Raw genomic sequence first — 16745 nt, forward strand, 5'->3', positions numbered from 1 at the left:
CACAATGTGGCAAAGGAAATAGATCTGTGTAAGCTCTCAGTCGTACAGGAGTGGTCCATCGATGACAAGGTTTCTTCAGCCCTCATCTGTACTTCTTTGAAGGTGTCGGACGTTTCGCTTCTTATTTAAGAGGCTTTGTCAGCAAACTTCTATATATCCCTACTGTCAAGACGTGGTGGTGCCAGACTTTGCTATAATAGATACTGTCACATCTCGTCGCCGTCCTGGGCGCGCTCCGCCCCTCCCGTCACCTACTCCGCTGCTCCCTGGAGACGGCCCCTCCCATCTTCACTCACCTGGGCTCCCACAGCTGTTTGTCATTTACTGATTGTGCCTTCTGACTATCGACTCATCGACAAAAGAAATAGAATGATCCCTCACCACTTTGCGCTTCAAGTTTTGCGGATAAACTCCCACACCTCCCCTTTGAAAACTAGCTTTCAGACATGTCGCAAGGAAGCGAAGGCTCGGTCAAAAGGTAGCCTGAAACCTATTTCAACTCACAAGCTGTGTAGCTGGCTATCTATTAAATATGTATTTGCTATCCATTAGCTAGCTAGCTAGAAGATGAAGAAACCAAAGGCTGAAGTGAGGGCAAAATGGTGGAAGTTGAAAAAGGAAGAGTGTTGCATGACATTTAGGAAGGAGGTAAGACAAGCACTGGGTGGGCAAGAGGTCCTTCCAGATGACTGGCAAACTACAGAGAACATAATCATAGACACAGGTCGGAAAATATTTGGCGTATTGAGTGGAAGAAAGGTAGATAAGGAGACTTGGTGGTGGAATGGGGAGGTGCAGGAGTGTATACAGAGAAAGAGGTTAGCAAAGAAGAAGTGGGACTCTGAGAGGACAGACGAGAGTAGACAGCAGGACAAGGAGATGCAGCGCACGGTTAAAGTACAGGTGGCAAACGTCAAACAAGAGGCCTATGATGACTTGTATGCTCGGCTGGACAGCAAGGAAGGCGAGACTGATCTTTACAGGCTGGCGAGACAGAGAGACAAAGATGGTAACGACCTGCAGCAGGTTCGGGTGATTAAGGATAGAGATGGCAATGTATTAACGGGTGCCAGTGGTGTGATGGCAAGATGGAAAGAGTACTTTGAAGAATTGATGAATGAGGAAAATGAGAAGGAACAAAGAGTAGAAGACGTGACTGTTGTGGACCAAGACGTAGCAAGCGTTACCAAGGATGAAGTGAGGAGGGCGCTGAAGAGGATGAAGGGGGGAAAGGCACTCGGGCCTGATGATTTACCAATCGAGGTATGGAAATGTCTTGGAGAGGTGGCGGTGGTGTTCCTGACTGGGTTATTCAACAAGATCTTAGATGGTGAACAGATGCCTGAAGAATGGAGACGAAGTGTACTCGTGCCCATTTTTAAGAACAAAGGAGATGTGCAGAGTTGTACTAATTACAGAGGAATAAAGTTGATGAGCCATACAATGAAACTCTGGGAAAGAGTAGTTGAAGCTAGACTAAGAGCAGAAGTGAACATTTGTGAGCAGCAGTATGGCTTCATGCCAAAAAAAGAGTACGACAGATGCAATGTTTGCTTTAAGAATGCTGATAGAGAAGTACAGAGAAGGTCAGAAGGAATTGCATTGTGTCTTTGTAGATCTGGAGAAAGCGTATGACAGGGTGCCCAGAGAAGAGCTGTGGCATTGCATGAGGAAGTCTGGAGTGACGGAAAAGTATGTCAGAGCGGTACAAGACATGTATCATGACTGTAAGACAGTCGTGAGGTGTGCTGTCGGTATGACTGAGGAATTCAAGGTGGGGGTGGGACTCCACCAGGGGTCAGCTCTGAGCCCCTTCTTGTTTGCTATGGTGATGGACAGGCTGACTGACAGACGATGTTAGACAAGAATCTCCTTGATCTCCTTGGACCATGATGCTTGCAGATGACATTGTGATCTGTAGCGAGAACGGGGAACAGGTGGCGGAGAAAGTAGAGATGTGGAGATATGCCCTGGAAAGGAGAGGAATGAAGATCAGTCGCAGCAAGACGGAATATATGTGTGTGAATGAGAGGGATCCAAGTGCAAGAGTGATGCTACAGGGTCGGAAGAGATAAAGAAGGTAGAGGATTTTAAGTACCTGGGGTCAACTGTTCAGAGTAACGGAGAGTGTGGAAAAGAGGTGAAGAAGCGTGTCCAGGCAGGCTGGAGCGGCTGGAGAAAAATGTCAGGTGTGATGTGTGATAGAAGGGTTTCAGCTCGGATGAAAGGAAAAGTGTATAAAACCATGGTCAGACCAGCCATGATGTTTGGACTGGAGACAGTGGCACTGAAGAAAAGACAGGAAGCAGATCTGGAGGTAGCAAAGCTGAAGATGTTGAGGTTTTCTTTGGGACTGACCAGTTTGGATAGGATCAGGAATGAATACATTAGAGGGACAACTCATATTAAAGGCTTTGGAGAGAAAGTCAGAGAGGCCAGACTGAGATGGTTTGGACATGTCCAGAGGAGAGAGAGTGACTATATAGGGAGAAGCATGCTGAGCCTTGAACTGCCAGGCAGGAGACCGAGAGGAAGACCGAAGAGGAGGTTTATGGATGTGGTCAAAGAGGACATGAAGGTAGCTGGTGCGAGAGAAGAGGATGCACAAAACCGGGATAGATGGAGGACATTGATTCGCTGTGGCGACCCCTGAGGGGAAAAGCCGAAAGGAAAAGAAGAAGAAGCTAGCTAGCTAGCTATTAGCTGTCTGGCTGAAAACTGTCTAGCTGGCTAGCTGTTGGCTATCTGGCTATCTATTAACTATTTATTTGCTATCCACTAGCTAGCTTTCTATTTGAGTTACTTTGGGGTTGAGTGAATGCTGGCGCATGTGGCTGCCGCTGCTCACCCACAGAAAAACTTTATCCTCTGGCTGTAAAGTGACCTTGAGAGTTTTGAAGGCGCTTAATTAATAATAAATAATAATAATAATAATTTAAATAATAATAATAATAATAATAATAATTATTATTATTTTTTTTTATAATTAATAAATAATAATTATTATTATTATCTCATCTCTCATCTCATTTTCCGTACGGCTTATTCCTCATCAGGGTCACAGGGGTTGCTGGAGCCTATCTCAGCTGTCTTCAGGCCCGAGGCGGGGGATACCCTGAATTGGTAGTCAGCCAATCACAGGGCACACAAAGACATACAACAGTCACTCTCACACTCACACCTAGGGACAATTTGGAGTGGTCAATCTGCCTGCCATGCATGTTTTTGGAGTGTGGGAGGAAACCGGAGGACCCGGAGAAAACCCACGGGGGTCCGGGGAGAACATGCAAACTCCACACAGGGAGGCCGGACCGGGACGCGAACCGGTGACCTCTGTACTGTGAAGCCGTTGTGCTAACCACTCGACTACCGGGCCACCCAATTATTATTATTATTATTATTATTATTATTATTATTATTATTATTATTATTATTATTATTATTATTATTATTATTATTATTATTCCAAGTCTAAGACGAGTCAAGCGAGTGAGAGAGAGAGAGAGAGAGGCGCTTTCTGTCTACGGCACCGACACAAGCCTGTTTGCCTCTCCCAAGAGGAATGTTAATTAGCGTACAAGGTTTTATCATGAAAGACTTCAGTAAATATGTGTGTCGCGTTGTAATCTGTGTCTCAAGTATGAATAGTGTTTGCATTCTTTCAACACAGCAGTCGGTATCCATGATGTTGCTTGCTTGCAAAAACATCAGACAACGTCTTTAAATCAGAGGTGTTAAAGTCTTTTTTTTTTTTGCCGCGGGCCACATTGTAGTTACGGTTTCCTCTTGGGGGCCGTTATGAATTTAGGGAAGCCATTAGAATGGTTCATTCCCTCCACATATTACATACAGAGCGCACAACAAACTGAAGAAAATATTTTTCAAATCTGAAGTCAAGAATAATTACTGTTATTGTGGTTTCCATTGTGATTATCAGTGAGAACAGGGAACAGGTGGCGGAGAAAGTAGAGAGGTGGTGGTATGCCCTGGAAAGGAGAGGAATGAAGATCAGTCCCAACAACATATTGTTGTGAATGAGAGGGATCCAAGTGCATGAGTGATGCTACAGGGAGAAGAGATAAAGAAGGTGGAGGATTTTAAGTACTTGGGGTCAACTCTCCAGAGCAATGGAGAGTATGGAAACGAGGTGAAGAAGCGTGTCCAGGCAGGCTGGAACGGCTGGAGAAAAATGTCAGGTGTATTGTGTGATAGAAGGGCTTCAGATGAATGAAAGGGTTTCAGATGAAAGGAAAAGTGTATAAAGCACTGGTGAGACCAGCCATGATGTTTGGACTGGAGACAGTGCCACTGAAGGAAAGACAGGAAGCAGAGATGGAGGTAGCAGAGCTGAAGATGTTGAGGTTTTCTTTGGGAGTGACCAGGTGGGATAGGATCAGGAATGAGTACATTAGAGCAGTGTTTTTCAACCTTTTTTGAACCACGGCATTTTACATTGGAATTTTTTTTGCGGCACACCACTGACCATCTCGCAGGAATGAGGCAATCGGTGACGTGCTGCCACACGGACAAATATTAAATTGCACTCCCAGTCTTTTCAGCACCGACACCGGACAATGACATAATATTGGCAGAAAATGATTAATACATGTTTGTAAAATTTTACATTTGAAAAAGGGGCATTGGATAGTTTTTTACGGCACACCTGACGATCTCTCACGGCACACTAGTGTGCCGCAGCACAGTGGTTGAAAATCACTGCATTACAGGGACAACTCATCTTAGAGGCTTTGGAGACAAAGCCATCAATGACTTCATTTTAAAGTGTTGTTCTGTTATATATTCGGATTATCAATCCTTAATACTTTGCAACAATGTTTTTTTTTTTGCGTTTAGTCATCTAATTGTGTTTCAAGTTGTGAAAAATGGGGCTGGCGGCTGGCAAGCAACTTGTCAGAGTTGTCTGCCCTGGTGTCCGCTAACTTTTTGTCATGATGGTATTTTTTTGTGACAAAAAAAAAAAACAGTAGAGAGGCCAGACTGATGTGGTTTGGACATGTCCAGAGGAGAGAGAGTGACTATATCGGGAGAAGGATGCTGAGCCTTGAACTGCCTGGCAAGAGACCGAGAGGAAGACCAAAGAGGAGGTTTATGGATGTCAAAGAGGACATGAAGGTAGCTGGTGTGAGAAAATAGGATGCACAAAACCAGGTTAGATGGAGGACACTGATTCGCTGTGGTGACCCCTGAAGGGAAAAGCCGAAAGGAAAACAAGAAGAAGATGGACAATTTGAAATTTTGGTTTGGACTCTAGCAAGAATCATGGCACTTGACATGCTGGATTTACTTTCACGGGCCGAATAAAATGATGTGGTGGGCCAGATTTGGCCCCCAGGCCTTGATTTGGACACATGTGATGTCAGGGAATGCCCAGCTAGTTGAATAGAAAGAGAGCTTGCTAACGATCGTGCTGGCTAGCTAGCTTGATAGATGAGCATGGAATTTCACACGTTTGATTTGCTTTTGCGGGCCGAATAAAATGATGTGGCGGGCCAGATTTGGCCCCCAGGCCTTGATATGGACACATGTTATGTCAGGGATTACCCAGATAGCTGAGAAGAAAGAGAGCTTGCTCGCGATAGAGCTAGCTAGCTAGCCTGATAGATGAGCATGGAATTTCACACGTTTGATTTGCTTTTGCGGGCTGAATAAAATGATGTGGCAGGCCAGATTTAGCCCCCAGGCCTTGATTTTGACACCTGTGATGTAAGGGATTACCTAGCTAGTTGAATAGAAAGAGAGCTTGCTAGCGATCGAGCTAGCTAGCTAGGTTGATAGATGAGCAAATGCCACTCACCCTGACAAGCATGTGAGGAAAGGGTCCTCGGGAGTTCTCGGGCACGTTGATGGGCGGGATGACCCAGTCTCTCTTCTGTCGCCTCAGCCCATTCCCGAAGGAGCTTCTCGGATGTTTGTGAGGAAATCGGATGACTCGGGGGAGGGAATCCAAAACTCTGGACAGCATTTCCTCAATGCTGACCTGAAACACAATCACATCATTCAAACGTTGACATTTTAAAGGCGGGACTTTAGAAAACGGCGACGGACAACATTATTTAGGAAAGGCCTGATTCATTCGTGTTGAAAGAGGCACGCTACATTTTTTTTCCCAATCCGATATCTATCTTATCTGCACACGTCTCCGTCCTTTGCATCACCGCGAAAGGCCAATAAACAATATGACATTTTCCTGTCAGGGTAGCGATAGATAAAAGGCATATTAAATGGTGGCGCAATAACAAAGAGGCTGAGGATCGGAGGGGGGGAGACAGTGTTTCACTTTCCTTCGTATGCCGCTGCAGTGAATCTTTCTCTTCTAAAAATGGTTCGACTCATTTCACTCGGTACCAGCGTTTGATCACGAGCAGCAAATGGCCGCCGTACACATTAACCAGCCTCCGGTTCGGCCAAGAACATACACAATTTAGATTAAGTGTCCAGAAATCACTCCCACCTACCGTCTCCATGTGGAATCTCACAGGAACAAGTGAGGCTATTTTGAACCCAGTATGCTAAAAATGCTCATCAAATAGTGATACCTTGGCTTACGAACTTAATTGGGTCCCAGAAAGCGTGTGTGAGGCAAAAAGTGTGTATTACAAAGATTAATTTCCCATAGGAAACCATTAAAATGAGAACAATCCGTTACCAGGTCCCCATAAAACATAATTTTCAACTAAATAAGCTTTAAAACTACACGCAATATAATTTATTGTATGTATAATAAATGTGCTATTGTATTGTAATTAGAGAAATATACTGTACTATATAATAAAGTCATTTTATTTACCTTTGTGATGGTCGTTGATGACTTGATGGAATGTCTTGCTTTTTGCATAAAGTGTCTCAAGGAGCTCTGGGTTGTAAATCTTATAAGTTGTGATATTGTGACAGCAACCGATGCAGGTGGACACACTAGAAACTTCATTAATAGCTGGTTCCCTTGCTTTCTTTTCTCTTCAAATTTTACAGATGGCTTGTGCAGGTTATTTGTGGAGCCTGATTGATGGGATATTTTAACCTTGCATTCACCACTCTGCCTTTGAACTATCAATAAAGTTGAAACAAGTTCACATTTCACTGTTTTCTTTCCATTTTCTCACAATTTCACTTTTGTTTTTTTGTTTCAAGCTCTGTCATCTCCCTTTCGTGTGTGTGTGTGTTTGTTTCTGTAACCCCTCCCCCCACTCACTGCTGCGTGTGTCCTCTCCCGCCTCTACCACAGATTTTGACCAATCACATGAGGCTTTAACCGAAGACTGGGGGTGGGGAATAGAGGAAAAAAAAAGCCAGCTGCCATGTCAAAAAAGTGTGATGTGATTGATGACAAGTACACTAGAGGGTAGCGTTAGCCAGGAAATAAGGCCTGCAAGAAGGCTTTGGTGTGGCCAACTGGAAATCTGATCGGTTAAAGCAATAGTTTGATCGACACATTTGGTGCAACAGGGCCCGCAGAACTGATGTTGAAGGCATAAGGTACATTTCTGACCCTGGTAACAAATAATGGCTGTAATGTGATTCTTTCAATGCTTAACTACCAAATCACACATCTGGAAGCATTTTGGGCCGCCCTTGTTTCGCGCGGAATTCCCGAGTGGCGGCTTTTCATGCCTTTGGTCGTTCGAAGGAAAGTTGCCACAAACAAGCCGTCCTCTCAACAGTCACAAAGTTTGGGTGTGTTCAAAATGCTAAAAGAGCGAGAGTGATATCTTGGCTTACGAACGTAATTGGTTAGCAGAAAGAGTGTGTAAGGCAAAACGGTGTATCCCAAACATTAATTTCCCATAGGAAACCATTAAAATGAAAATAATACGTTCCAAGGTCCCCATAAAACATAATTTTCTACTTTCTAATTTTCTAAGACTTAAAACTACACAAAATATACCTTATTTTACGTATAATAAATGCGCTATGGTATTGTAATTAAAGAAAAAAACTGTACTGTGTGATAAAGTCGTTTTATTTACCCTTGTGATGGTCGATGGCTTGATGGAATGGAGTGGCCGGTTTCTTCAGCATTAAACACTTGATGAGGAACCTAGCCTTCATCTTTCACCATCTTGAGGAATGATTCCTTGTAAGCTTTAGCAGCTTTATCGTTAGAACTGGCTGCCTCATCATGAGGAATTACACAATGAATCCCTGTACGACGCTTAAAGTTATCGAACCATCCGTGGCTGGCCTTGAAATCATCAATGGATGACGAACTTACAGGTTGACTCTTGACGATATCGAGTGCCGTGCTTTCTCTGCGATAATTTTACCTAGTTCGTCATCAATTGTGTTCTGTTTAGCTGGGTTGAAAAAAAATGTGTATCCCAAAAATATTTTTCCATAAGAAACCATTAAAATGAGAAGAATCCGTTCCCAGGTCCCCATAAAACATAATTTTCAACTAAATAAGCTAACTAACTAACTAACTAACTAACTAACTAACTAACTAACTAACTAACTAACTAACTAACTAACTAACTAAATAATTTTCTAATTTTCTAAGCCTTAAAACTACACAAAACATTCCTTATTTTATGTATAATAAATGTGCTATGGTATTATAATTAAAGAAATAAACTGTACAGTATAATAAAGTCCTTTTATTTACCTTAGTGATGGTCGTTGATGGCTTGATGGAATGGAGTTACCGGTTTCATCAGCATTAAACACTTAATGAGGAACGTAACCTTCTTCTTTCACCATCTTGAGGAATGATCCCTTGTAGGTGCTTTCCCTGCGATAATTTTAGCTAGTTTCTCATCAATTGTGTTCTGTTTAGCTGGGTTGATAGCTTTTTGCATCAAGTGTACAGATGACTTGTGCGGGTTATTTGAGGAGCCTGATTGATGGGATATTTTAACCTTGCAGTCTATACTCTGCCTTTGAACTATCAAAGTTGAAATGAGTCCAAATTTCACTGTTTTCTATCCATTTTCTCGCTCTCTCTCTATCATCTGCCTATCTATTTCATGTTTGCAGCTCTGTGTTTCTGTAAACCCCCGACCCTCACTGCTGCGTTCTTCACCAATCACGTGCGGCTTTTGGGGGCGGGGAATAGAGGACAAAAAAAAGTCAACTCCTATTTCCTTGTTTGGAGAACGGGCTCCTTCACGAACGACACATTACTCACTGTTGCGCTCTGTGTGTATCCCAAAAAACAGTTTGTATGCCAAGATTAAATTCTCGTGAATTTAACATTCGTGAGCCGAAAAGTTCATTAGCCAAGGCGTTCGTAAGCCGAAGTATCACTGCACTTTGGAGGTGTGTGTTTACCTTGGTCACGGTCGGCGTGTGGGAATGTCCAGCTGGCGCTAGCTTGACGGTGGTCTCCCAGATGCGCGGGTCAAAGAGCTCTCGGGCGGTCACCATGAATTGGACAGGCTGGGAAAGGTTTGCCAAATCCTGCTGGGCGTACACCAGTCCGTCGGGCCTGACGGCAAAGTCGGGGTCACTACTCACAAAGCCCACCTCTCTGCTGCGCTGGCAGTCTTCAAACTTGACTGCGGGGAAATGGAGGGAAAGAGGTGACACGGTTAGAGGACGTCAGAGCCAGATTTCCGCGACGAGGGTTTGGCAAATCCCCGCGGCCATCAAATGGTATCTTGAAAGATCTCATCCCTTTGGCTGTCGCGCGCCAATCCTAACTTTGAAATCGCTGGCAAAACTAAGCTTTCTCTCGAGTTGATACATGGAGGAGCCCGATTTGATTTAGTAATGTTCTTCTTTACGGACCAGACAAAATGCCATGTCGAGGTTTCTGTCAAATTCGCACAAGCAGGTGCTCCAGCAAGATCGAAGGCTGACCGGGAGGGAAGCGGTCGGCCTGGATAAGAGTCTGGTCCGTTTGGTCAATGTCAGCAAAGTTATGAGGAACGGCGGGTGCTTATGGAAGTGAAAAGCTTCGCGCCACACACAAAAGCCAATAGTGATTTCACAATCGGTTATGAACAACAAAAGCCACTTCAAATTAATGGCGATGGCAGGCGAGCAGTCTGTCAATGGCTTCCATTGAAACCAGCGGCCTAATTGTGGTCGCTCAGATGGACCTCTTGCGGCGCAGCGGCAGAAAGAACAATTAGCAGTCCTTCCCTGACGCACATTTTCGTGCAAGGATGTCAAAGTTATTTTTTTATCAAAGAGTTGTCTCGGTGGAACATACAACGATTCACCATCTCGTTATTTCTGTTTTCCTTCTAATTTCACCATCAACACGAAGTTTTCAGACCAAACAAAGTACCGCAAAATGCATTGAGGTGATGCAAGGTATGTCCTTTCTCGCTCAGGGTCGTTCTTTCAGTGACGTGACGTGAGGACCCGTCACCAACTCAAAAACAAGACTTCCGGAATATTTAGTGCGTAAAATATAGCTATATGCGGTGGATCGATGAGGTTTCTTCAGCCGTCATCTGTACAAACTCGAAGGTTTCGGACGTTTCGCCTCCTATCCAAGAGGCTTCGTCAGTGAACTAAAGATGTACAGATGACGGCTGAAGAAACCTCATCGATGGACCACTCCTGTACGACTGAGAGCTTACACAGACGTATATGCAGTGGAATCGTTGATAAATACACTCAGTAGACGTCATTTGAAGCGATTTTACAAATTATTGACACAACTTGTCCGGAGACGTCGATTGTCCTTTAAAGGACAACCGAAACCATTTTTATGTTTCCTCACTGACATCAGAAAAAACGTTTTATAGCATCTAAAATACCCAAAACACGCAGGCTGATATTTTTAGTCAAATGCAAAACACCAATAAAAATGACTTAAAGTGTCCCAAAACTGCCACAAAATGAGCTCGAAACTGAGAAGATTCAGAAAGTCCAGCCCCCTTGTTCATGACGTCACGCCAGGATACTCCTTCACAAACTGCCTTGCTCCAGAATCAAAACAATGGCTTCAGACAGTTCAGATTCAGAGAATATGCTTTCTTGTCACTCATCCAGTTATGAATATGATTCAAATAGTTCTAAAGAGGAAAGCATAAATGTTTGCAATCGATTAAAGAAGTCCTTCCGTCTGGACTCCAATGTAGCGCCCAGAAAATGCACAAGATGGCGTACAAGCTCCGTTGGAAATGGGCTGATTTGGCCACTGGGAATTTGTGTAAACTTACACCTTTTATATGCATGTTACCACAATTGGTAGTCTTGGTGCGACACACAACAATACACCATCACGTTATTTATGTAGTTTTCCTTCTAATTTCGTGATCAACACTGTTTTCAGATGAAAAAAAGGATCCAATATGCATTGTGTGTTGCTTTCTTGCTCGCTAACTAGCTCAATCGGTAGCTACCTAGCTCGATAGATGAGCATGACATTTCACAAGTTAGATTTGCTTTCGCAGGCTGAAGAAAAGTATGTTGCGGTCCAAATTTGGCCCCTGGGCCTTGATTTTGACACCTGTGTTTTAGTGCTATGGGGAGAATGATGATGGCAATTCCAGTTTGGATTTGACTACATACACATTTTGGCTTGTCTGCGGTGCTTGCCCGCCAATCAAATGTCAGGCTCCCAATGGAAGGATTCAAATAATTGAGTGAACATGCTGCTGTTTTTTTCTTTCTTTTTTTCCCCTGAAAAACTGGAGTTGAGGACAACACTTGTTTGAAAAAAAAGCTCCCCCAGCAGCTTTAAAATAAAAAATAATCTCTTGGCGTCTGTGCTTGACGGTTCAAAAAAAAAAAAAAAAAACAACAACTGCCGTATATTCTTTTATTATTTTTCTCATCTTATATTATCTTATTTATATCCTCTTGTTCATTGATGATGCTGCATGTTTTTTTTGTAAATATTTTTTTTCTGACAACTTTTATTCCCAATTTTATTCTGTTTGAGTCCCTAGCTATTAGCTATCTATTCGCCAGCTAATAGCTATCTATTTGTCTCCTATTAGCTATCTATTCGCCGGCTAATAGCTATCTATTCGCTAGCTATTACCTATCTATTCGCCAGGTAATAGCTATCTATTTGCCAGCTATTAGCTATCTATTTGCCAGCTAATAGCTATCTACTCGCTAGCTATTAGCTATCTATTCGCCAGCTATTAGCTATCTATTTGCCAGATAATAGCTATCTATTCGCCATCGAATAGCTATCCATTCGCTAGCTACTAGCTATCTATTCACTAGCTATTAGCTATCTATTCGCTAGCTAGCCTGCTATCTATTTGAGTTATTTAGGGGTTGAGTGAACGCTGGCGCGTGTGGCTGCCACTGCTCACCCACAGAAAAAACATATCCTGTGACTGTAAAGTGACCTTGAGAGTTTTGAAAGGCACTTATAAATGAAATGTATTATTATTATTATTACTATTATTATTATTATTATTATTATTATGATTATTATTATTGCGAAAAAGGAAGGTGTGAGTGGAGAACTCTTGTGCGAGCACGAGTGTGGCATGCACGGTTCGTGCTGGCACATGTAAGTGAAAAAGCTCCAGCCAAGGAGGGGGGCAGGTGGGCGAGTAAGTGACATTCTCTTTCCGTACAATTATTCACCGCTGACTAAAAGCGTTCATGACTTGTTATCACCCAGGTGTGCGTGCGTGGAGAAAGCGGCGTCAGCGACCATCGGCGCTGACGCGTTTCTCTTTTTTTAAGCGCCTTTGTGACACGGAAGCGTCCGTTGTCGTGCCGACGTACGGCATCGGTTCAACACATCTTTTGTTTTTTTTCAACGCTCGCCTCGCTTCTTCCGCAGATGGAACATCTGTGAAAGAAGGCGGCGGGGAGCCTTCCTCCGACGAAGGCGGGGGTGGCGACAAGGCTGTCAAGGTCTTGAAGACGGTGTGAAAGCGGAATGTGTTGTGTGGGCCACCTGCGGAAACGGTGACATTTTTCTAGCCACTCGGATTCACGTTTCCTTTTTTACTTTCCCCGTTTATTATAATGGCGTGTAACATTTCAAGGGTAAAAGCCATGCACCATCAGCTCGTTTGTGTAGAAAACGTTGGCGCATTGTATACGTTGGTGCATTGCTCTTGCTGTCTTCCATTTTTTTTAGATTGATGAGACATGTTTTTCACCGCAGAATTTGTCTTAATTTTGTGTACAACTTTGTGCTTAGGTGTACAAATTTGGGTTAATCAATAGGCTCCACAAATAATCCGCACAAGCCATCTGTATACTTGATGGAAAAAGCTATCAACCCAGCTAAACAGAACAATTGATGAGGAACTAGGTAAAATTATCGCAGAGAAAGCACGGCAACTTCACTCGGATATCGTCAAGAGGCAACCTGGAAGTTCGTCATCCATCGATGATTTCAAGGCTAGCCACAAATGGTTCGAGAACTTTAAGCGTCGTACAGGGATTCATAGTGTCATTCGTCACGGTGAGGCAGCCAGTTCTGATGATAAAGCTGCCATAGTTTACAAGGAATCATTCCTCAAGATGGTGCAAGAAGGCGGCTACGTTCCTCATCAAGTGTTTAATGCTCCATTCCATCAAGCCATCAACGACCATCACAAAGGTAAATAAAACGACTTTATTAGACGTGACAGTTTATTTCTTTAGTTATAATACCATAGCATATTTATTATACATAAAATAAGGTATTTTTTGTGTGGTTTTATGGCTTAGAAAATTAGAAAGTAGAAAATTATGTTTTATCGGGAACTGGGAACGGATTATTCTCATTTAAATGGTTTCCAATGGGAAATTAATGTTTGGGATAAACACTTTTCGCCTTACACACTCTGTCTGGGAAACAATTAACTTCGTGAGCCAAGGTATTACTGTATTACGAAAATACCAGTTATCATGCGGGTCATCTCATATTTGTATGATACAACCGGATTAAAAAATCCGGAGTAAAAATTCCACTTTTGAAATACAACAAGCTGTATTTTCCTTTCTTTCTATTTGTTTGTTTGTTTTTCTTTCTGACTGGACGGCGCTCCTTGAAAGCACGGTGCCCCTACAGGCTTGTCATTTGATTTAGCGTGAGCGGAAAATAAGCGAGCGCCTCTAATCGCTGTGAAATCTTTTTTGAAGAGGTGAGGCGAGGGAATGGCCTCGAGGCAACGTCTGTCCACACAATGGCGCTTATCTGCTTGTCTTGTACAACCTAATGATTGTACGTTGCTCGAGGCACGGGTGGGTGAGGGTGGTGGGTGAGGGTGTTGGGTGAGGGAAGGGGGGGGGGCACTATGGCCGAATGAACTTTGGGCCAGGATCAGGGAACAAAAGGGGCTTGTGGGAAATATCAGCACTTCTCACTGAACCATATAATTGCCACGATGAAAACTCATTACTCTCACGCACATGCTTTTTGAGGCAAAAGCAAGTGGTTTCATGTAAAGAGGCAACTTTTTTGACTTTTAGATAAGGTTTTAACTTTTTAATAGCTGACACGAGGCATCAGTGGCTTTCATTAGAATGAGAGAGAACGTTTGGGATGGCTGACTTACAGATTGTGCGTCATTGCCTTGATGACCGCAGCAACTCTTTGCAGTTCATACAATGGAGGTCGGCGCTAAATTGGACAATATAATAATACAGTGATTAATTGGCTTACAAACTTAATTGGTTGCCAGAAAGAGTGTGTAAGGCGAAAAGTGTGTATCCCAAAAATTAATTTCCTATAGCAAACCATTAAAATGAGAATAATCCGTTCCCAGGTCCCCATAAAACATAATTTTCTACTTTCTACTTTTCTAAGCTTTAAAACTACGCAAAATATACCTTATTTGATGTATAATAAATGTGCCATGGTATATATGGTAAAGAAATAAACTGTACTGTATAATAAAGTCATTTTATTTTCCTTTGTGATGGTCGGTGATGGATTGGTGGAATCGAGTGGCCGCTTTCATCAACATTAAACACTTATTGGGGAACGTAGCCTTCTTCTTTCACCATCTTGAGGAATGATCCGTTGTAGGTGCCTTCTCTGTGATAATTTTACCGAGTTCCTCATCAATTGTGTTCTGTTCAGCTGGGTTGATAGCTTTTTGCATCAAGTGTACAGCTGGCTTGTGCGGGTTATTTTCCTGGCTACAATTGAACCATCTACCTTACGAACGAGATACGTTCTGAGCGGTCGTTTGTAAGGTGAATTTGATCGTAAGTTGCTTCAGTGCTATACTTTGTATGGAATGTATGTCTAAGTCAAACAGTAAATGGGGAAGTATACATAGACGCCAATGTTCCCTCGAATTTTTCATGTGTCTGAGCAGACACACAAGCTCCTTGAGCACACTGAGGACCACTGTGAGCAACATCAGACGTGTACGCTGTGGCCACACACCAGTATCACGGTGCGTATGGGCAGGGCACATTTACGCCGTTCTGCTCCGATTTGCTGCGTAGCGTACATGAACTGTACAGCATTATTGGCTGGACACCTGTCACTCATTGAGTAACATTGTAAAATGTGCGCTGCGTAGATGTTCTTGTGTGCTGCGTATGTGTTAGCAGTGCACGATTGCCCACGCGCGCAGCTTAGAGAAAACATTGATAGACGCTCTAACAGTCGTAAAATAAATTCATACCAACTATAGTACGACAACATACCGTATTTATTCGAGTATAACGCGCACCCCTAATTTTCAATTAAAAATCTGTATTAAATTTTATTTCTTTTTTTTTTCGCGGCTCAGACCAAGTATTGTGATAAAAATCATTTATTGACAATGTAAACACTGAATGACAATGTCAACACTGAATCGAAACTCTGGATATTGGTAATTGTGCGAAACAGCAATGCTTAACTCATGTTTCAGTGTGGACGAGGCGAGGAAAGGAAATAAAGTGTAGCTAAAGAGATGGTAATCAACAATAATTAAAAAAAAGAATGCGCATGATCTGGGTCTTTCCGAGAATCGAAACTGAAGGGCGAGAATAACTATTGAAATGCTGCACCCTCCTGGAAGGGATAAAGCAATAAATATATATAAGAATTTTTTTCACAGGCCTCGTTTATAATGCGCACCCAAACTGAGTTCTTTTTTAGGTAGAAAATGCGTCTTATACTCGAATAAATATGGTATATCCTTGGGTCTTCAGTCAGCCATTACTGAAGGAGCCATTAGTGAAGGAGCCATTACTTTTTGTAATGCATCGCGTCCTCCTGGAGCGTCAACTGGGAAGAGGGATTTCCTCCCCGTCTACATACTATACGCAGCCAATCGTAAGCGAGCTCAGCGGATCAGGGCCTGAACTCGTTAGCAACACTTCAGCATATCCAGGCGCTGATTGGTCAGCCGTAGTGTCCGTCGAGTCAACATCCAGCCCTTGAAACCTCTAAAGCAGGGGTCGGGAACCTTTTTGAATAAAAGAGCCATACAAGCGAAATATTTCGGAATGTTTTTCAGTGAGAGCCACACACACACACACGCATACATATATACATATACGCATACATATATTTATATTTCAATAAAATGTCAGAATTTGTTATTTAAACTAACTGATAATACTCACCATTAATATGAATGGTTTTCTGTTCCTCAACAGGTGTCTAAGTCACGGCCCGGGGGCCGAACTGGCCCGCACATCATTTTATTCGGCCCGCAAAAATAAAATAAAAAGTTCTTGCTAGAGTCCGAAGCAAAATTTCAAATTGTCGTATTTAATCCACAACAACAGTCCTTATTTTTGAATTCAGATTTGAAAAATGTGTATTCATTAATTTGTTGTGTGCTCTCTATATAATATGTGAAGGGGATGAAACATTCTAATGGCTTCCCAAAATTCATTACGGGCCCTGAGAGGAAACC

The 16745-nt window shown here is 42.8% G+C and overlaps 1 protein-coding gene across 4 annotated transcripts in view; it reads right to left on the bottom strand.

Moving 5' to 3' along the window:
- Positions 1-16745, bottom strand: part of LOC148890840 (cadherin-4-like) — a 228051-nt gene that overhangs the window by 62312 nt on the left and 148994 nt on the right. For 3 of the 4 annotated variants that reach the window (XM_089009849.1, XM_089009847.1, XM_089009846.1), the window contains exons 3-4: positions 9286-9512; positions 5816-5998 (exon numbers count right to left, since the gene is read on the bottom strand). In XM_089009849.1, the coding sequence (XP_088865975.1) occupies positions 5816-5998; positions 9286-9512 (410 nt within the window). Of the gene's footprint in view, positions 1-5815; positions 5999-9285; positions 9513-16449; positions 16561-16745 lie in introns of those variants that run through there. The other variant, XM_089009848.1, reaches the window with a different exon arrangement.

Source organism: Hippocampus bargibanti, linkage group LG12 (assembly GCF_051943395.1).
Source record: "Hippocampus bargibanti isolate YZ-2025 linkage group LG12, ASM5194339v1, whole genome shotgun sequence".
NCBI classification, from domain to species: Eukaryota; Metazoa; Chordata; class Actinopteri; order Syngnathiformes; family Syngnathidae; genus Hippocampus; species Hippocampus bargibanti.